Source organism: Molothrus aeneus, chromosome 4 (genome assembly GCF_037042795.1).
Source record: "Molothrus aeneus isolate 106 chromosome 4, BPBGC_Maene_1.0, whole genome shotgun sequence".
NCBI classification, from domain to species: Eukaryota; Metazoa; Chordata; class Aves; order Passeriformes; family Icteridae; genus Molothrus; species Molothrus aeneus.
Genome location: NC_089649.1, coordinates 1,361,811 through 1,381,000, shown reverse-complemented (window position 1 = coordinate 1,381,000; position 19,190 = coordinate 1,361,811). Strand labels below are relative to the sequence as shown.

Below are 19,190 nucleotides of genomic sequence, written 5' to 3'. Positions count from 1 at the left end.
GACTATGTACGACATTGTTGGGGGAGATGGTTCCAAGGAAATTTAAAAAAAAAAAAGTAGTTTCAGACAGCATGGCACTGGCCTTGAGCAGTACTTGTAGCTGTAACCTTCCCATCTTTCCACACGCCTGGCTCTCAGAGAAAGCCCGTCCCAGACAGGCGCTGGGATAATTGCTGCTGTTTTAGGCCAGCCGCAGTTCCCGGGGCTGTCTGTGGGAGGGCAGCACCGCCAGGATTAAAATTGTCCATCCGGTTTTTTTTACACTCCGCTCCACGCACTGTCCTCACCCAGCTATTCCACATCTTTCCCGCAGTGCTGGAGGGAGTGCACATGGGAATGAACGCTTCCAGAACACGGCCACGCTTCCTCCTGCCAGCAGACTTACCTTAAACTTCCGAAGCAACTGCTCTATCACTTGTCTGGTCCTCGTCTGGCTGTTGATTCTTATTTTGGTTTCTGTCCCAGAAGCCGGAGTGAAAACTGATCTCTGGGAACAAGAACAGCCACATCACGGCCTGAGCCTGAGGCACACCTCACTGGGCAGGGCTCCCTGTCCCTCAGGTGACAAAGCCAAGCCTAAAATTTCCTACCTCGTGGTTGTAGAAGTGGCCATTGATGGAGAACCTGTGAGTTTCTACTTCTGTCCTGGTGATGGTGGGGAGCTTGGTCCTCCTGCGCACGGCCGCGCCATCGCTGCTGCTGCGTGGGTGGGTGGCACAGTCGAGCTCCTGCTCCCTCCTGGACCTGAGAGTGTGACTTTCATAGCATGGATAACCTGGACAGAAGAGAACCACACGTCCTGTGCAGCTGCCAGCACCCCCAGAGGAGGGAGGCTCTCAGTGAAGGGCTTCATTTACTGTTTACTATTTATTATTTTTGGGGCGGTGGAGCAGGAAAGGAACAAGGCAGAGGCATACGATGAGGAATAGGCTGCTTGCAGGGCTTGCAGTTTGCTGATTTGCTCCCTTGGGAATGATTTCTTGGATGAAAGCACAGCTCATCGCCACTGGCTGTTCACCAAGTCACCTGCACAGCCCTAAGCAGCCCTAGGTGGGTGTTTCCCCAGCTTGCAGGACATGTGACACACAGCAAAGAGATTTCCCTTGGCTGGCAGGGAAGCTGCACAGCCCTAAAGCTTTTCCACATGTGTTTTATACTCCCATGTTCACTTCCAGCACTTTTCAAGAGAGTTTAAACGAGAATGTGCTGACTCAGTGACAGACCAGCACTAGCTCAGGGACCTCAGGACACACACTAGACAACACTCACTATGGACAGCACAGATTCTTGTGCTTCAGGGCTCCAGCTTGTCAGTACAGCTCCAGTACTGCAACTGAACCTAATGGAAAACACCTGGCAGCAACTCACATTAATCCAGGAGTGCCAGTGCATCACCTGTGTGCTATCTCAGTAAGTACAGCTGAATATTCACCCACTATAGTGGCAGGCACTTGGCTGAAATAAAGACGTTTATAATGCATTATTTTCTGCTATTTTCTGAGAGATTTATGTTTTCCTGGCATTGTTTCCATATACTTGAACCTGGGTTCCACTCCCTGTCCTAAAGAAGAGCTTGGATATCATCTGTGATCCAGCTCTAGTTTTTGAAGTTACAAACAAGTTTTGAAGTTTTGAAGCAAACAGACAGAAATCAATGTTTGGAGAAATTAACACAGAAATAACTGCGTGCTTCCCAGTCCCTGCCCAGCACACCCCAGTTCTCTATTGGGAGCCTAAGTCCTGTTCTTATCATAGAAACTCCATTATTTCATAGTTATGTTTTATAGAAGAGCTTTGCAGGGAAATTGCCTCTCCCAGCATCAATATCCACCCTCAGCACACCACCAGCCCCACAGGAAATGCCACCTAAAGCTTAAATGACACAAAATGAGCAAAATGCATTAATTCAACATGAAAAAGATCAGTAAACAACCAATTCAGAAAATGTTCCCCTCATAATCTGCACGGGGAGAGGCTCTGGGATGCCAAGGCAAACTCAGAGATCAGAGATTCTCACCCTTGCCATGGCCTTGCTCTCGCCTCACCCTCTCCCATTCCCGCCTCCCGCGGCCAAACCCTGGGATCGTGTGAGGGGGGACAGACCCCATGTCCCAAATCCCAGCAAAATCCCCTTTTCCTCTCTTTTATGGCAGAACCAAGCACTGATTTGGTGTTTTCTCAGCTGGATATGGAGTGAAAGAAAGTGCGTGCTTGTGGGAGAAATGTTCCTCCTAAAATGAGGGAGAAATGCTCCTCCATAAAGTCCAAAGAGACATTGTGAGGAGAAAATGAGTTAACAAGCAGGGGACAGACAGGGAAAAAAATTTGGAGCAAATTTGAGGTAGGCTGTAGTGCAGAAAATGAACATTTTGAGGTAAACTGAGGCACATGGAGGTAAAGGTTTGAGGATAAAACTTAGGTAATAGGTAGGGAAGAGAATGAGCATTTTGAGACAGTGAGCAGCAGGGAATGTCATAATGTGGAAGTCACTCCTATTTATGTGAGGGAGGACTGCCCTAGGGAATGGCTTTACCTGGGATTTGGCTCCTGTAGGGCCTTACAGAATAAGCCTTAGCGCTCTGTGATCTTGTGCTGCTCCTTGCACAAATTCTATTTCTCACTATTCCTCCAGTGTCACTCTTGTCCCTGCTGAGGTTTGTCCCATCCACTGGGCTCTCAAGTGTTTTCTCTCCTGCTCATATTTAAATTTCAGTCTTTTTGGGTGACTTCTATGCCCCTGCAACATCAAATTGAGTTCCCCAAAAAACACACCACTAAACCAATTTTTTTATCCTTTATTTCTCGAATTTCCATTTCCACTTGTTTCTCTAGCTGCAATAATAACGGACGTGACAGAAATAACAGCAACCAAGGGGAATAAATGGAATGTTATGGAAAATGCTAAATTTTGTCATTTGAGCAGGACCCAGCGCTCACAATGTCCAGGAAGAAGCACAACCATGAGATAATCCAGGGGTTGCTGGGTGCCAGACTGGGTCTGCAGTATTTCAGTCCATGAGAGTTACAGGATGAGGGATTCCTCACAGGAATGAAATGTGACCACAAACAGGGTTCAAGCAGCCCTGTTCCATGGGGAACAGAGAGATTGCCAGAATCACAGTGCCTTTCACTCCGTCCCATTGCCTTTGAGCTCCTCCATCAGCAAATCCTGCTGCTTATGGACCCAGTTTCCTCCCTTGGCTGTGTGGGGAGGGGGATCCTGGGCCGGCGGGCAGGGGGCGGCGGGCAGGGCGGCCTGGCCCGGGGCTGGCTGGGCACAGGCGGGCCTGGAGCAGAGCTGGAGCCGGAGCGCGGCCTGGAAGCCGCGGCGGAAGCTCCGGTTGCAGAAGCCGTAGATGATGGGGTTGACGCTGCTGTTGGAGAAGGCCAGCCAGTGAGCCAGGGGATAGATGTACACATTGATCAGCCGCAGCTGCACGTCCGACAGGCTGCCGTAGTCCGACAGCAGCATCAGGCTCCACAGGGGAAGCCAGGACAGGGCGAAGAGCAGGGTGACAAGGACGAGCGTGTGGATGGCTTTCCGCTTCCTCCTCCACGCTCCCCGCTGCTGCTCCCGGCCGCGCTTCCCGGCCGCGGGCACGGCGGCGTGGCACAGGGAAACGCCGATCCTGGCGTACAGGAGCGCGATGAGCGCCAGCGGAGCCAGGTAGATGTTGGCAAAGAGCACCGTGGTGTAGGCCTTCCTCATGGCCGGCTCGGGCCACTCCTCCCGGCACCAGAACACCGGGCGGGTGGCGTTGTCCGTGCCCAGGAGCAGCTGGAAGCGCTTCTCCTGCCGCAGCCGCAGCAGCGCCGCCGAGGGACACATGATGGCCACGGCCAGCGCCCAGATCACCGCGATGGTGGCCACGGCGGCGGGGACGGTCAGCTTCGGCTTGAAGGGGTGCACGATGCACCGGAACCTGCGGCAAGGGCACCGGGGAAGCCGTGTGAGGAACGCCTCCTATCCCGGGCAGGGATGCACACACATTTTAAACTGCCTGTCTTTCATCCTCCCTGTCAGTTGCTGCCTGTGCAATCCAGCTTCATGGCTGAGAAACAAACCAATTCCTGGCAGGCTGGGATAGCCCAGTTCCACCCTCTTTAAGAGACACCGGTGGAGGAGCAGATTGCTCTTTAGACCTGCCCAGATTTTATTTTGCTTAGGATTTGTTGTGGTGTTGGGAGGGTTAATGACTGGGCTCAGGGTGGTCAGGGGGCCAGGGGAGATGACAGTGGTGGTTACAGACTGCAGCATCTTACCTGTCCATGGCAATAGCAACCAGAGTGAAGACAGAGGCAGAAACAGAGATGCCTTGGACCATCCCGCTCATCTTGCACACCAGGCTCCCAAAGGGCCACCCTGCAAGGAAACATGCATTTTGGAATTGCTGCCATCTCACTGCAGGACTCTGCTTAAAATCATTCACTCTCATCTTCCATTTCCTGAGTACAATTATAGACTCATGGGGTGGTTTGGATGGAAGGGAAGATCATGGAATTCCAGCCATGGCCAGGAACACTGTGCCATGGGCAGGGACACCTTCCACTGACTCAGAATGCCCACAGAGCCCCCTGGACACACGCCCCTGGCTCTCCCCACCCCATGGGCAGTCAGCCCACCTGCAATGATGTTGTCCAGGAGGGTGGTGGGCATGCAGAAGAGCCCCACCAGCAAGTCACTGACGGCCAGGTTCAGGATGAACAGGTTGGTGACCGTGCGCATGTGCCTGCTCCACAGCACGATGAAACAAACCCCCCCGTTGCCCACCATGCACAGGAGGAAGATGAGCAGGTAGGAGGTGATGAAGACAGCAGCCACCCAAGGCTGGTGGAGGTAGAAGTCCACATAGGAGACATTTCCTTCCAGGTAAAGGTACTTGTACGTCCTGTTGTAATTCAGCAAATCCAAGTGAGGCCAATCCAACGAGGAGTTTGAGTCCATTCTCCTCCTTGTGTTCCAATGTGCCCTAAAAGAGATTTGTAAAGAGGCCATTTTAGTCTGCTTGCAATTGATCTGAAGCAATGTGATGATATTATTATTATTATTATTATTATTATTATTATTATAGCATTGTCATCTCTTTTGGGTGCACTATGTGCTGAAATTAGTGTGAAACTCACATGCACCCTGGCAGCAGTGAGGTGGCTGAGCAATAATCACTAAAAAGTCACTAATTCCAGCACTGAAAAACAGGGATTAAAGCTTTCTCAAGTGGCACAAGCCTTCTGCCTGCAAGTAACCAAATCCAGCCCCATTTCATGGACATGAGATGGTTTTGTGTGCAGCTGGATGATTTAATTCCCTGCTCACAAGCTACCCAACTCCAAGGCTGCCATCAAGAAGGACCATGCAGTGTCTGAAACATGCTGAGCTTCAAGAGAGCTGGGTTCATTTCCAAGCAGCTAACTTGACTTGGAGGCAGCATTTCAAACTCTTTCCCACATATATTTTGTCTCCCAGATGAGGATGTCTAAAGAAGCAGGGGGCAAAATTAATTGGTGGCAGCAGGCATGAAATTAAAGTGTGAGCGCAGGTGCTTTCAAGATGCTTCAAATTCCTTAATAGAAATGGGATTTAAATTTATCTGAATCCTGATGAGCTTGTATGAAAGCTCAGCAAAGCCTCTGCAAGTGCTTTACTCTCAAGAAGTAAGTGCAGTAAAAAAAAAGTATTTATTCTGCTGTGCCTCAGGTTTGGAACAAGCAGAGCAGTGAAAACCCATCATGTTCTGCTCTCTTGTGCCTGTTCAGAAATCAGCAGCAGTGCAGTGTCTTAATGGGTCTGTATTTTACAGACTTATTAAATGCCTGCACAGCAAGGCAGGGAGACAAAAATCTGGAGTCCCTCACCCAAAATCAGCTGCTTGTAGGTTTGAACAAGTGTAGGAATAGTTGTACATTCTGTGGGGATGTCCTTACAGACAAAGGCTTATTTATCTTGATTAGTTTTTACTCAATATGCTTTCAAAATCATTGGAGGTGATCTTATTGAGATATCTGATGAGCCAGATGCTTTCTCCAGCCAGAGCTCAGAGTCAGCCTTGTGAGAAATGCTTTAATGCCCATTTTCCTGATCCCTCAAGGAAGCAGCACTGGTGCTCTTGCACCCCAACCTGGGCTCAAGGTGGAGAGCTCTGACAGAATGCCAACACAGATATTTGACAACACGAGTTCACACTGCTCCTTTAATCCCAGACCTGGAGCTGGGCTTTATAAATCCCAGGAGATGCTCTCACCATTAAAAAGCAGCATTCCTACTGCTCTTCCCTGTGGAGAGCTTTGTGGTGGACAGTTGGCTAACTGAGAAAGGTCACGTAGACATGATACCACTGGTTAAGCTAGAAGGAGACAAGTCTAGGAGTCAGCAGTCAGTGTCCAGTGATGGGCAAGGACATTGTGCCCTTGGTGCAACAACAGGATAGAGGAGAGGATCTTTTGCCAAAAATATGAGGATAGTTTCAGCTGAATAATCACAAGAATGTAGAAGTAGCAACAGAATAACCATAAGAATACAGAAGTAGGCGTGGTTGGCCGATAAGTAACTAACCAATAATGAGCTCAGCTTTGCAATATGTATGAACTTCATTAACACCAATATAAATATGTGTGACTATCAATAAAGTCTGAGACTTGCTGATCACTCATATTGAGTGCTGCTTTTCTCCTGCCAATCCAACACTTCCCCACATTACTATTATTATTATTATTATTATTATTATTATTATTATTATTGCCCACTAATTTTCTGCCATAATCTTCTGCCTCCCAAAGGAGTTGCTTTAGGGAGACACTGTGGCCAGGGGAAGGTGGCTTTTGGCTCTCACCACATTCCCAGTCCCCATGCCCAGCTGTCCCTGTGCTGTTCCCAGAGGTGCCTTTCCTCCCTTACTTGCTGGAGTTTGGCTTTTCCAGGGGTCTCTGATGATCTGAGGCAGAAGTTCTTGGTCATGCCATGACAGGGCTGTCCCTTATCACACTAAAATCAGGAGGAATAATGGTTATTTTGGATACATATTTTGTTTTTTCTCTCTGTTTCTGACACTAGAAGCTGCTGCCTCACAGCACAATCTCCTCAGTAATGATCTCTGGAATAGTTTTTGTCCATAGCTGGTAAACAAGAAGTTGTAAACAGCCTTGAGGCAAAACTGGAGCTGAGTCTCTTCCCAGTTGCACTAATGAAATTTTGGTTGTGGCAGGCATAGGGAAGTGGTTGTGCAAACACTGCAGATGACAGGAAATGGAAAAGCTCCATGGATTTCTATTATCCTGAAGCTGAGGGGGAGGAGGATTGGCTGGAAGGAGAAATTAAGCCAGTGCCTTGTGTTTTCACAGGGACCTTGCCTGCTAAAACAAGGGGTGATAAATAATTGAGAGAGGCACAGAGGACAGAAACATAAATCATCTAAGAAAAGGGAAAAATTATGCAATACCTAATTGGTATAAGATGATGAATAACAGTAATCTGCTTCCACGTGGTAACTTGATAAGAGCAAGGCCTCCCTCCTTCATTTAATACACCAGAGAAAATCTGCAAAGGAATAAAGTGGGAGGGAGGCTCCCAGAGTGCAAACTGCCCCAACCCACAGTGGGCTCCCAAACACAGGAGGCTCATTCCCTGCTGGAATCCCAGACACAGCCTCCATAGACAAATACACAATGTAACACCTCACAGCCTGACCAGGACAATTGTGTACCTCTGGCTAGAGAAAAACAGTTTTCCCTCGTTAGAGCAGCAGTTCCAAGCCATTATGAAGTGATGCCATTGTTTTTATGTTGGGCACATGGAAGAAATCCCCTGGAGCAGCCACCACTGCCTCACCCCCGTGCACAACCTGCTGGGTTTGTCATCTTGATATCTTCATTTTTATGTGTGAAATACCCTCACAGGATCCTCTGAGGCTGAAACAAAAATAAGGAGACTTCAGAGCTGGGAGGAACAGCAGGAGCATGTAGCTGTACATGAAGAACATTCAATGTGGTAAGTGCTAAAAAACCTGTTCTTCCCTTGTCCTGAGCTCAGTAATGGCACAAGAACAGAGACTTCCCAGGGCTCCCAGTTCCCAAGGTTTCCCACTTTGGAAAATGATCCCTGGTCTGCTGAAAAGTGAGAAATTCCCAGGGGCAAAACACAGCCCCTGAAGGATGGCAAAAAGAACAGGACATTCGTCTGTGATTGTCTGAGAAATAAGGGAGAGAGAAATTTATGGATCATCCTCTGCCTCAGGGAACCAGGAAGGGAGCCACTGACTAAAAACCTGAAATGCTGTTCCACAGGGACCCTGTGCACAGCCCATGGGATTCTGGGGTCCTCTTGGCTTCTCTTTCAGAGCAAGGGGGAGCTGCAGCCACCCCAAACCCCCCATTCCCAGTTCCACAGGGAGTGGTGCAGGAGGTGTTTGGTCTGGGCCATGCAGGGCTTGAGCTGGGGACTCTGGGGATATTTGTGAATTAAGGTAATAGAACTTACTCTTTAAGTATTTAACTTTTTCATCCATCAATATTTCCATCCTATTTTATAGGACATACCTCTGAGTGGTTCATCTCCAAATAAGCCCAAATATCCCAGCAGGTTTTCAGCTGGAAAGGAGAAAGGAGCTTGTCGCAGACATCTTTCATGAAAAATCCTTTCTTAGGATTTTTCCTTGTGACAAGCTGCAGTTCAGCAACCAAAGTAAACAATGGTTATCTGCTGCTGTGGAATGCAACAGGTGATTGGTCTCCTGTGGGTGTTTGGATTTCTTGACCACTCATGGCAGAGCTGGCTCTTGCTCTGTCTGAGACACAGATCTTTGTTATTCATTCTTTTCTATTCTTAGCTTAGCTAGCATCTGAAGAAACTTTTCCTTTCTATTGCTTTTTAGTATAGTCTTAATGTAACATATATCATAAAATAATAAATCAAGCCTTCTGATCATGGAGTCAACATTCTCGTCTCTTCTTCATCCTGAAAACCCTTGTGACCACAGTCACAGGAGCTGTGGAAGAAAACACACCCTTAAAAATAGCCAGTTGCAATCAAATCATTCTTTCTTACTGACATTGACTTTCATAAAGAAAAACAAGTGCACCTTGAGAAGCAAATTTCTCATTTTGAAATGGGCAATCCCAGGCAGATGTGCCAATCTCAGAGCTGCACACACATCTCCTCTCAATGAGCTTAAACTGCTTATTCCTCCCCTCAGAGTCATTTATCTGCATAGTCTGAGCTGGGGCCACAGGAAATAGTTTGTAGGTATTTCTTTTTGAAATAGGTACTTCCTTTTAAAAGATCTCAAACTTCATATGATGGAGAACAAGGCTATCAGCAGGATGACTGGAATAAACACCAGACTTAGCTGCAGATTACTCATCCACTTGAGCTGGGAATAGAAAGCATTTCACTCCAAAGCCAAATTGTAACTGTAAATCAGGAGATGTAAATGGCAGGTGAGGCATTCACAGCAAGTTGGTAATGGCTCTGTATTTTTATACATATATATTTTTATATATAATTTCCACCCTGCTTGATTAGAGCCAAGGCTGCTTACCTATTTCTTATCATTATGATCCCTTTTTTCCCCTTTACTTCATGTTTAGTCAACCTTTAAGCTTCTAAATATATTTTTTTATTTTTTTATTTGATGCATCACAGGCAGTTTTAAATCTTAACTAAAATCTCAGCCAACTGCTCGCTGAAATCAGGTTAAAGTAAGATTTCCACACCCAGGCACACTTATGCCACCACTTTATTGAGAAGCCTGGCAAGCAATAAGATTTTACCTGCCTTACCTTGGAAGCAAGTCCCCGTTTTAAAAGCTTTCAGTAGGAAATTACTCAAGTTCCCTGGGATTCAGTCTCCAAGTAGCAGTTTCCCATCCATCACTGGAAACTGGGCAGGGACCCCACAGAATATCTGGACTGGCCACAGCTTTTTCCCTGGAGAGATGCTCCAGCAGTTCAGCAGTGAGTGCTGGGGTTTGGTCTATAGGAAGAGCTAAATCAATGATCCTTGCTGGGCTCTTGGCAGCACTAAACTCCCCACAAATGGGACATGAGCCTCCTAAATTGCACCTTTCAGCTCAGCCTGTGCTCATGAGTCACTCCCTGACAGCCCTGTCATTTGGGGCACTGAGACTGAGGGGAGTAATTGGGGAGCAGGTAGATAGAGGTAAAAAACACCCCTGGAAAGTGGGACAGTCATGGGAGAGTCTCAGTGGAGGACAGGATTGGCAAAGAACAGAAGTGCTTAGGGGCCCATCAGCCAGTGAGGGCTAACGCAGCAGGTACAGGAGACAGCTCTGCCAGCAGGCAGTTTGTGTCCCCCCAGAATGGGGGCACAGAGGATCCTGTAATCACTGCCAAGTGAAAGACCAGAAAACCCAAACCTATCCCAAGGCACAGAGCACACCACAGGCGTTCTTTGCACCAGCCAGAGCCACGGAAATGTTTGATTTCCATCTCTTTTGGCACAGAAGTGCCATTGCCCTCTCTGAGACAGGCATGAGAGCAGACAGCCCATGACCTGGTCACACAGGGCACCATGACTTACAGCCTGTCACAATAAACACCATTTTACCCCCACCCAAGCTCCTGGGCTGCAGAATATTGGATTATGCCTCACTAGGAATTGGGCAGAGCAGCCTGCCTGGCCCAAGGGCAGGGCAGGTGAGCTCCCTGTGCAGCACCCTGGGGTTGGATCCTTAACACTCCACCTCAGCCCATGCTGGATTTGCCCAGAGGCAATGCCTTTAGTCTTAAATAAGTGCACAGGAGAAGAACTGGCTGTGGGGGTGACAGCAGAGGTTTAAATGCAGTGTCACCTCTGCAGAAAGATGATGGTTGTGGAAGGGCTGAACTCTCCCTGTACCTTCCTGCCTTCTGACTGCTCCCTTTACATCACCATCCACATCCACACAGGGGTTTTAGGTAATCATTGATTTTTTTTTTCCTGTGACCTGCTCTGAGGATTTGAATCCTTTTAGTGCTCTTGAATTTCCATTTGCTGCTGCCTCAGTGACTCAGTTTTAATTAACACCAAATTCTAAGCCTTACCTGGATAACATGGATAGGTACCTCTGATTGATGTCAGGAATTTGACACGCTGAGAGGTTACCTGGGAAACCTCCTGGTTTGACTCCAGTTGAAGCCAATTCTGCTCAGTAAATGACAGCTGCAACCCACAGCAGTCCAAACAGCAAGGACTGCAAGGAAGTTTTCCTTGCTAGGATTTTCTTTTGGAAAAAAACCCCAGCAGCACAGATCCTTTCTTTTGGGATGAGGTGCCATCTTACCTGCCAGCCTCAGGAAATGCTCAGAGTTACACTTGTTTACACCCCTTTCCCCAGCAAAACACCCCAAACTGATCTCACTGCATTTCAGACTTTGCAGCCCCTGACAAGGTTCAGATTTCAATGCTAACATGAGCTACTTCAAGCTCCAGACACTTTCCTCCTACTGGAGGTACCTGCTACTGTTAGAAGAGCAAAATAAAATGATGTGAACTTGTCTTAACCACTGAGAAAAAACAAAACAAACCAAACAGCCCCAGGATTTTCTTTCCCCAATTCTGGAGCTCTGCAGAATGCTCCAGCTCCCAGCCCAGGCCCTCCTTGGGCCTGGAATTCAGGGGCTGGAACCCCAAAGGCAGAGGCTCAGGGGCACCTGCTGCCATCCCCATCCCAAACTGCTCCTTATCCCAGCCCTGCCCACCCCGGGCAGCCCAAGGGGGGCTGTTTCCAGCCGGCAGGTCCCTGGCATCACCGGGATTCCGGGGCAGGCAGTGCTGTGCCCTCCTGCCAACCAGGGCACCTCCAGCGGTGGCAGCAGCATTCCAGCTCTCTCTCTCTCACACACACACACACACACACACACACACACACACACACACACACACACACACACACACAGACCTGTTGCTCGCCGAGCTCCCGCGGTTTTCCCCAGCTCCCAGCTGCAGCAGGGAGGCAGGAGCAGCCCAGCCCCGGGGGAAGGCAGCCCCAGCCCGATCCCCCCGGGGTACCTACCCCGCTTACAGCTCCGCCGCCGCCGCCGCTGGCTCCGCAGGCAGCAGCGAGGAGAGGCTGCAGCCTCTGCTCCCGCAGCCCCTGCGGCTCCTGCCTCAGGCAGGGAGGAGGGACAGGAGGAAGGAGGGAGCCGAGAGCCCAGCCCAAAGCCAGGCGCCAAGCCCCGGGGCTTTGGGGGGTGCCCGGCTGCAAGAGTTTCTGGGCTATGTTCCATTGCAGAGCCTCCCTGCTCTGCTTGAGGCATCCCTTGGCCTTGGGAAGCTCATTCCAAGGGTCAGGAAGTCACAGTTACTTCTGCAGGTGCCACGCCTGACACGCCCCCATCCATCAGAATCCAGATTCCCCCAGAGCTCCGAGTGCTCCCAGCACAGTGGCATCTCCCAGACTCTGCTCCTACCTGCTGAGCTCCAGCATTCAGGTCCAGGCTCTCCAGAGATTCCAGCTTTTACATCAGGAACTCAGGGAAAAAAAACCAAACAGTCTGTGTGGCCAGGTGAAACCAGGTGGCCCCTGTAGTTGAAATAGCAGGTTCTGCCTTACCTGCCTCTGCATCAGGTTTTTCTGGAAAGAAAAGCAGCATTCCAAGGACAGATTCTAGGAGAACAGGCTTCCAACTAATGATTTCATGAATGTAGGAATCATTCCTTAATAAGAATAAATTCTCTGTTTTTACACTCCCCTTTTGATTCCTGGCATAGTTTAAAAATTAATCCTTTAACAAATCATTTAAATTTGAGACAACAAACAAATATCCCAATATCAATTGAAACCAACAAATTTGTTTTCCAGCATAACTCCGCGTGGAATTATAACAACTCTGTATGGCATCATCATGTGCTGTAAATGGAGGCTGAGAAGTTCCAGCCACACACAGACACTGCAGTGAGGGCAGTTTTGCCCTGTGTGATGCAGCAGATGGAATCCCAGAATCCAGGATGTTGGACTGGGGACATGGAGCTGGATGCACTAAAAAGCCACAGACAGAGAAACCTCAGACCAAGAGAGGATCATGCATCCAGGTAAGAGGATTTTGTCTAGAATTCCTACCCCAGCTCTCCCTGCACACATACACCGCTGCAGTTTTGTCTCCCTATCACTTCCCTATATTCACATTCCCTCTGCCTTGAAGCCCAAAAGGTGGCGAGTTCACTTTGGAATCCAAGGAGCTTCAGATGAAAAAGTGTTACTCATGGAAGCAACAAAATATCCACAGCGCAGGGAAGTGAGACTTGCAGGGAACTGAGACTTGCAGGGATCGCTTTCTGCTTCCCCCATTCCCCGTAGAACATCAGCATGGAATCCTCATCACAGATTCATTGCAGAATATTGTCCTTTTAGTTTTAAAAACGGCTCCATGAGCGGCAGGGCCGATCCGTGTCCCAGGATGCTTCCATCTCTTTGGAAGGCCGGCGGCACCAACTGCTGAGAGCAGAAGGAAGGACAGGATGCGAAATAAACTCGAGGAGCGCTCATGGAACTGTCCATGGAACTCCAAAACGGTTTGGTTTGGACCTCAAGGATCATCCAGTCCCACCTTGGAGCCTGTTCAGGGCACGCTGCTGTCCATCAGCCCCTGATTGCAGATGGATATGGAAGGGATGGAGGTGTTCAGGGAATGCTGGTTGTTTTTCCCTGCGCTGGCTAATCTGGTAATTAAAAAGACTAATTGACCTCTTCCAACAGGGAAACATGTAAGCAAGAGGTGCCAAAAAAATTGGAGTTCCTGTGAAATGAAACCTGCATGTATCTGATTTAAAATCCCTCTGGATGGTCACTGGTTTGACTTCCACACATTGCTCACACTGCCCAGGTATATCCAGTTCTGCTGTCAATGCTTTTGTCCATGGCATAATTTCTATTTTTTCCTTGCAAAGAGCATCTGGGTGATAGAGGGGCATGGAGAGGAAAGGAAGGGGAGCAACTCCCGGGGTGCAAATGCTCCCAGTCCCACTCTGCACACTTGAGCCCACCCCGCAGCCCGGGTCTGCCCCACTCTGCCCCCGGCTCCTGCTGTGTCTCACCAGTCTGGGGTTTGCCCCGAGCCCCCAAACGCAGGATTTGGGCTCTCTGATTTTAAATACAGGATTTGGGCTCTCTGGTCAAAGCCTTAAAATATCTGGATGAGCCCCCACTTGCACTTCCCAAACAGGACTGGAGTCTGTTTCACAGCCCTGAGACTGCCTGGGTGGGGTTGGCTCCAAGTGCCAGCAACGCAGGACTTGCCTCATTTCTGAGCCAAAGAAAATGCCTGATTTATTTATTAAAGGACCCTAAAACTGGCCAAATGAGCCTGGTGTCCCCCAAACCCAGGCCTCAGTCCCTGTTTCGAGGACATGAAGGTGCCTGGCTCAGGCTCACCATGGGGGGCCCCATTCTGATCCCCAAAACCCCACATAACTCAGGCCTCTTCTCTCCCAGCTGGGTCTGGAGCTTCCAGTCACTGGAAATGGGGCCGGAAACAGGGAATTTGGTCCCTGAACTCCCCCTGTGATGTCAAGACAGGCTGGAGAGCCAGGGGTGTTGGGACATGAGGTAAAGAGGAGGATGGAGCCCATCCAGGGTACCCCAGCACCCACAAACACCCCAAGGACCCCAGAGTCCTACTCTTCCTGCTGCTCCCTGCCCAGCCCCAGTGCCAGGGATTGCAGGAGAGGAGCCTGACCACTGCCAGCCTTCTCCCAAACCACATCCATGGGCCGTGCCAGCACCCTGCACGGCTGGGCATGGCAGGAGACAGGCACCAGAGAGCAAAGGGCAGAGACCAGCCAGCATCAGCGTGTTTACTTCCTGCTGCACAGCAAGCCACACCCACCCTACAGACACACCCTCCAGGCACCCGTCTAGCAGTAAGGCACTTTTGCAAACACGTGAAACATTTTTGCCACCATCCCCGGGGTGTCGGTGCCCGCAGGCTCAGCGCAGCGTCACCAGCTCCTCGGCAGAAGTGGGATGAATGGCAACGGTGTTGTCCAGGTCAGCCTTGGTGGCCCCCATTTTGACGGCAACAGCAAAGCCCTGCAGCATTTCGTCACAGCCCAGCCCTTGCATGTGCAATCCCACCACCTTTGGAGGAGAAATGAGAGGCCAGGTGGGACCCAGGCTTGGGGAGCTGGATGCCAGCCCAAGAGCTGACCACACGGGGACAGGAGGACAGCCAGCCATGGTCTTCAACAGCCCCCACTCACCTTCTCCTCCTTGCCAGTGCACACCAGCTTCATGACACACTTCACCTTCCTCTGGGTGACAGCGTGGTACAGGGGAGTGAAGGATGTGTTGTAGATCTTCACCTTGTCCTTCCCATGTATGGCCACGGCCTCCTCTGCAGCAGAAGCCACGGAACAGGCGTCAGAGGGATGCACACGGAACATTCAAAAAGAGCAGTCAAAGCCCTTTGGTCAAGGCTCACTTGCCAGACATCAAAGCATCTCAAGCATGCAAGCAGCAGCTCTGAGGCAGTGTCCCCAGCCCCTGTGCCCCCACCTTCGGTGAGCCCCACGGTGCCGATGGGCGGGTGGCTGAAGACGACCGTGGGGATGTTCTCGTAGTCCAGCCGGGAATCCTGCCTGCCCTCGAAGAGCCTGTGGGCCAGCTTCCTGCCAGCTGCAATGGCCACTGCAGGGACAGGGAGGGACAGGGACCCTGAGCCACGTGGCACCACAGAGTTGAGCAGGGGAGGGGGCAGGGCTGCAGTACCTGGGGTGAGGAGGGCTCTCCCACACACATCCCCGACGGCATAGATCCCTCTCCTGGTGGTGTTCTGGTATTCATCCACCACCACATGGCCTTTGGGGTCCACCCGCACACCCTGCCATGGCAAACAGCAGACACATATGCTCCAGCAGGGATGGGAGGGCTCGTGGGGCCCCTATGACAGCCTCTGGAGACCCAATGGAACCCCAAATCTCACCACTCGCTCCAGGCCCAGCCCATCAGAGCTGGGCTCCCGCCCCACGGCCCACAGCAGGCAGTCCACATCCCGAATCACCGCCTCTGTCGGCTTGTGGCCAGGTGCCACTGAGGCCACTGTCACATCCAGCAGCCCACACGGAGACTTGGTGACCCTCTTGACCTAAGGGCAGCAGGAGAAGGTGTAGATGGCTTTTGCCTTGCAACAAGAGACAGCAGCCATGCTGCAGAAGCAGGGATGTCACTAAAATCACGGCTCAGCAAGCAGCACCCAAAAGGGCAGCTTTCCCCCAGCCCTGCCTCTGCAGGAGGGATGGAACAAGGCACAGGGCTGCTCTGTGCTCTCCCACCTGTGTGTGCTTCCAGACATCCACCCCGGTGTTCTCCAGCTCCTGGGTGCAGTTGGAGCTGATCAGGGAGTCAAAGGTTCGCAGCACCTGGGCAAGGACCCCCCAACCCTGTCAGACGAGGATCTGCAGGCAAAGGCACCACCTGGCAGCCCCTCCACTGGCATTTCCCTGCCCCTGGAACCCAAGAGATTTAGGGTTCTTGTGGTTAACAAACTTCTCTGTTTATTTTTCCATAATTTTCTTTTCCTTTCTTCCTCTTCTCAAGTTGTGACTTGAAATAAAGCTCGAGGGGATGGATGTGGTGACACGGACGGCTGCAGAAACACGGGGCTCCTGGGTGGGTGCTGCTAAAACACATCCCCTCCACCCTCTGCATGGCTCCCACGCCACCATCCCCTGCATCACTACTCCTGTGCCAAGTGAGACCCTCCTTCACCAGGAACTGACAGCCAGAAACCACTCTGGCCACCAGGGCTGGGGTGTGGCAGCGGGGCGGGAAGGAGAGCTGGGGACAGGGGGTGGCACTACCTTGTCGTGGCGGATGAGCAGCGAGGACTTGGAGCCCAGCGTGGAGAGGATCCCCACCATCTCCACCGCGATGTAGCCGGCCCCGACGACGACGCTGCGCCTGCGGAGAAGAGACAATGCCCTGTGCATTGCCACCTGGAGATGGCGCCGGTGGCTGCGGGGTATAGATCCCGCTTTACCTGGGCAGCTCCTCCAGGTCGAAGAAGCCGTCACTGGTCATCCCCAGGCTGGCACCTGCAAAGCAGAGATACTTTGGCACCCTTCAGCTGTCCCCCTTCTCTCCCAAAGCCTGCTTTGCTTGGGCAGACCTCTCCCCAGCCTGGGAGCCCGGGGGATTTCATCAGGCTCACCAGGAATTTCGCTGTCGGAAGGGACAGCCGGGCGCCCTCCCGTGGCTATAAGGATGTGAGGAGCCGTGTACTTTTTCCCGTTCACTTCGATGGTTGGCTCGGGATCAGCGGTGAACTTGCCATAGCCCCGGATGATGTCAATATGGGCCTTAGGGGTTACAGTTACGGGGTTAACAGCGACATGAGGAGACAACTAATGGAGCCAGGGTTTCCACAGTCGGAGGACACCCATTAGGGCTGGAAAAGTGGCTAAAAATCCATCACGTCTGCCACTAGGATTGCAGGATAAACACATCCCACACTCACCTTCTTCACATTGTTCTCGTAGATGTCATTGAGGCGCTGCACATACGCGTCTCGCTTCTCCTTGATGGTTCTGGAACAGAGCAGGGAATGCCATCACTGCCAGCAGGTGAAGCTTAGAGCTCAGGATAGAACCTTGCACTCTGTGCCATGCTCCAGTTCACAGGGTGGTGATCAAACTTCTGATGACCTCAGAAGTCTTTTCCAACCATGATTCTGTGAACTCAACCCCTCTGGCAAAGCGGCTCCCTGTGACCCTTTCCCCACCAAAGCAAGATTTCTGTGCCTGCCTTCCCTGTGTTTGTCTTTCCCAGAGTCAGGTTGGCTCCCTGTTCTCCAAAACACAGCTGGCCCTGTAAGCAGCTCTGCACAGCCCACAGGAGCCTGGAAGCGGGCAGGGACCCCTGGGAAGTGGACAGTGGGATGCTCCCTGTGGGACACTCACTGCAAGATGCTGATTCCCAACTGGTTCCCATTCTTACCTCCAGTTGAACTTGACACCCGCAGTTTCAAAGCCATAGTCAGCGTGGTCATGGACAAACTCTGCGTGCACCGCCGTGTTCCACATCACCTGCCCACGCAAACCCCAGGTTGGCTCAGGAGCACTGCTGGCACTCTGGGAAAACCCCTGCCTGAATCCTCATCTCTGCCCACAGCGCCCACGGCATCCCGATGGCTCAACAGCCTCCGAGGCCCTGCTTCCTCCCCACACCCTGTGCCAGCACCTCCCTAAAATTTGGCAGGCACCCACAGCAGACCCAGCCCACACCACCGGAGCCAGTGGCAGAACAGCCTCACCTTCTTTGGCACACATCCAACATTGACCTGGAGGGAACAAGAACAAGTCTCAGTGTCAAGGCCCAGTTTTCCCAAGGCAGTGCTCCAGAGAGCATTCCACATCCCAGCTCTCTGCTCAGGAAAACAAAGGCAGGATTAGGGGTTCTTGGAAAAAGAGGGGTGTAACCACCCTGGGAGGCTCAAGGTCTTGCGGTTTGCCCGTTTTCCTTCACTTCCTTGAAAGAGAATACGGAAGGTGGGGCCTTCAAACACAAGGGGTTTTTTTCCATTCAGAATGTAAAAATTATTTACTAGCAGAAAGGTGTTTGCCATCGTTTTCCTGCACTTCTGGGAATATGGTAATTTTCCCAGCAGAATGCATTTAGGGCATAAAATTAGAGCCTGTCCCTCACTTGCTTCAGGAACCAGTTTGTTTTTTGGCTCGTTACCAGCTCACCATGCCCTGGAGTTCTGCTTTACCACCTTGCAGTTGTGCTACACAGATCCAGGATCCATCGGCATCCTGCAAATGGCTTGGAAACTGCCGGGAAGAAGCTGGTGGAGATGGGGGATTGGAATCCGTCCTGCTTCAGCCTGGCAAGGCAGGTCCTTTCACAACATCCGGACACCGGAAGGGTGATTCCTCCTCTCCCACCTCCCGCACCGCGACCCTCCCGGGGGTTCTGCCACCATCCCAGTCACCGGGGTCAGCGAGAGGGCACCGGCCCCGCGTCGCTCGTCCCCTTCCGCGTCCCTCCCCCACCCCCAAGAGACTCACGCAGGTGCCGCCGAGGCGCTGCGGCTCCACCAGCGCAACCCGGGCGCCGAGCTCGGCCGCCCGGCGGGCCCCCGCCAGCCCCCCGGAGCCGCCGCCCAGCACCAGCAGCTCGTAGGCGGCCGCCGCCATCGCTCCAGGCTCGGTCTGGCCCCGCTGCCCCGCCCCGGGACCGCCCCCGGTGCCGCCCCGGTCC

General features: G+C 51.5%; 3 protein-coding genes across 9 annotated transcripts in view; all 3 read right to left on the bottom strand.

Annotated features, from left to right (window-relative positions):
• LOC136555832 (ras association domain-containing protein 6-like) overlaps positions 1-2,055 on the bottom strand; it is a 44,694-nt gene extending 42,639 nt beyond the window's left edge. The window contains exons 1-3 of the mRNA XM_066548864.1: positions 2,046-2,055; positions 591-775; positions 382-487 (exon numbers count right to left, since the gene is read on the bottom strand). Of these exons, the coding sequence (XP_066404961.1) occupies positions 382-487; positions 591-775; positions 2,046-2,055 (301 nt within the window). The remainder of the gene's footprint in view (positions 1-381; positions 488-590; positions 776-2,045) is intronic.
• Positions 2,056-2,779: 724 nt separating this feature from the next.
• Positions 2,780-12,303, bottom strand: NPFFR2 (neuropeptide FF receptor 2). 7 transcript variants are annotated; one of them, XM_066549362.1, is made up of 5 exons: positions 12,006-12,303; positions 7,698-8,598; positions 4,624-4,970; positions 4,264-4,363; positions 2,780-3,923 (listed from the first exon to the last, which is right to left on the bottom strand). In XM_066549362.1, exons 2-5 carry the CDS (start codon positions 7,748-7,750, stop codon positions 3,128-3,130), a joined length of 1,296 nt encoding a protein of 431 aa, XP_066405459.1. In that variant the 5' UTR covers positions 7,751-8,598; positions 12,006-12,303; the 3' UTR covers positions 2,780-3,127. The 7 variants fall into 7 exon arrangements, with proteins under 7 accessions (XP_066405459.1, XP_066405461.1, XP_066405465.1 ...); XM_066549364.1 differs by lacking the exon at positions 12,006-12,303 and adding an exon at positions 11,892-11,911 and having other exon boundaries at positions 7,698-7,902; XM_066549368.1 differs by lacking the exon at positions 12,006-12,303 and adding an exon at positions 6,893-6,979 and having other exon boundaries at positions 4,772-4,970; positions 7,698-8,824.
• A 2,455-nt stretch (positions 12,304-14,758) lies between these two features.
• GSR (glutathione-disulfide reductase) lies at positions 14,759-19,126 on the bottom strand. Its single transcript, XM_066548889.1, has 13 exons — positions 18,998-19,126; positions 18,241-18,267; positions 17,925-18,013; positions 17,446-17,515; positions 17,140-17,287; positions 16,969-17,023; positions 16,790-16,889; positions 16,262-16,348; positions 15,913-16,074; positions 15,699-15,810; positions 15,486-15,617; positions 15,191-15,324; positions 14,759-15,068 (listed from the first exon to the last, which is right to left on the bottom strand). Exons 1-13 carry the CDS (start codon positions 19,124-19,126, stop codon positions 14,919-14,921), a joined length of 1,395 nt encoding a protein of 464 aa, XP_066404986.1. The 3' UTR covers positions 14,759-14,918.
• Between the last annotated feature and the right edge of the window lie 64 nt (positions 19,127-19,190).

Excerpts from the sequence above, each read along its gene's own strand:
- NPFFR2 (XM_066549362.1), bottom strand. The coding sequence starts at position 7,750 with ATGGCTTGGAACTGCTGCTCTAACGAGGGAAAACTGTTTTTCTCTAGC. Across the intron at positions 4,971-7,697 it reads CTGTTTTTCTCTAGCCAGAG|GGCACATTGGAACACAAGGA; the intron begins GTACACAATTGT and ends AATCTCTTTTAG. Across the intron at positions 3,924-4,263 it reads GTTGCTATTGCCATGGACAG|GTTCCGGTGCATCGTGCACC; the intron begins GTAAGATGCTGC and ends CCCTTGCCGCAG.
- GSR (XM_066548889.1), bottom strand. The coding sequence starts at position 19,126 with ATGGCGGCGGCCGCCTACGAGCTGCTGGTGCTGGGCGGCGGCTCCGGG. Across the intron at positions 17,024-17,139 it reads TTCCGACAGCGAAATTCCTG|GTGCCAGCCTGGGGATGACC; the intron begins GTGAGCCTGATG and ends TCTGCTTTGCAG. Across the intron at positions 15,069-15,190 it reads GCACTGGCAAGGAGGAGAAG|GTGGTGGGATTGCACATGCA; the intron begins GTGAGTGGGGGC and ends TCTCCTCCAAAG.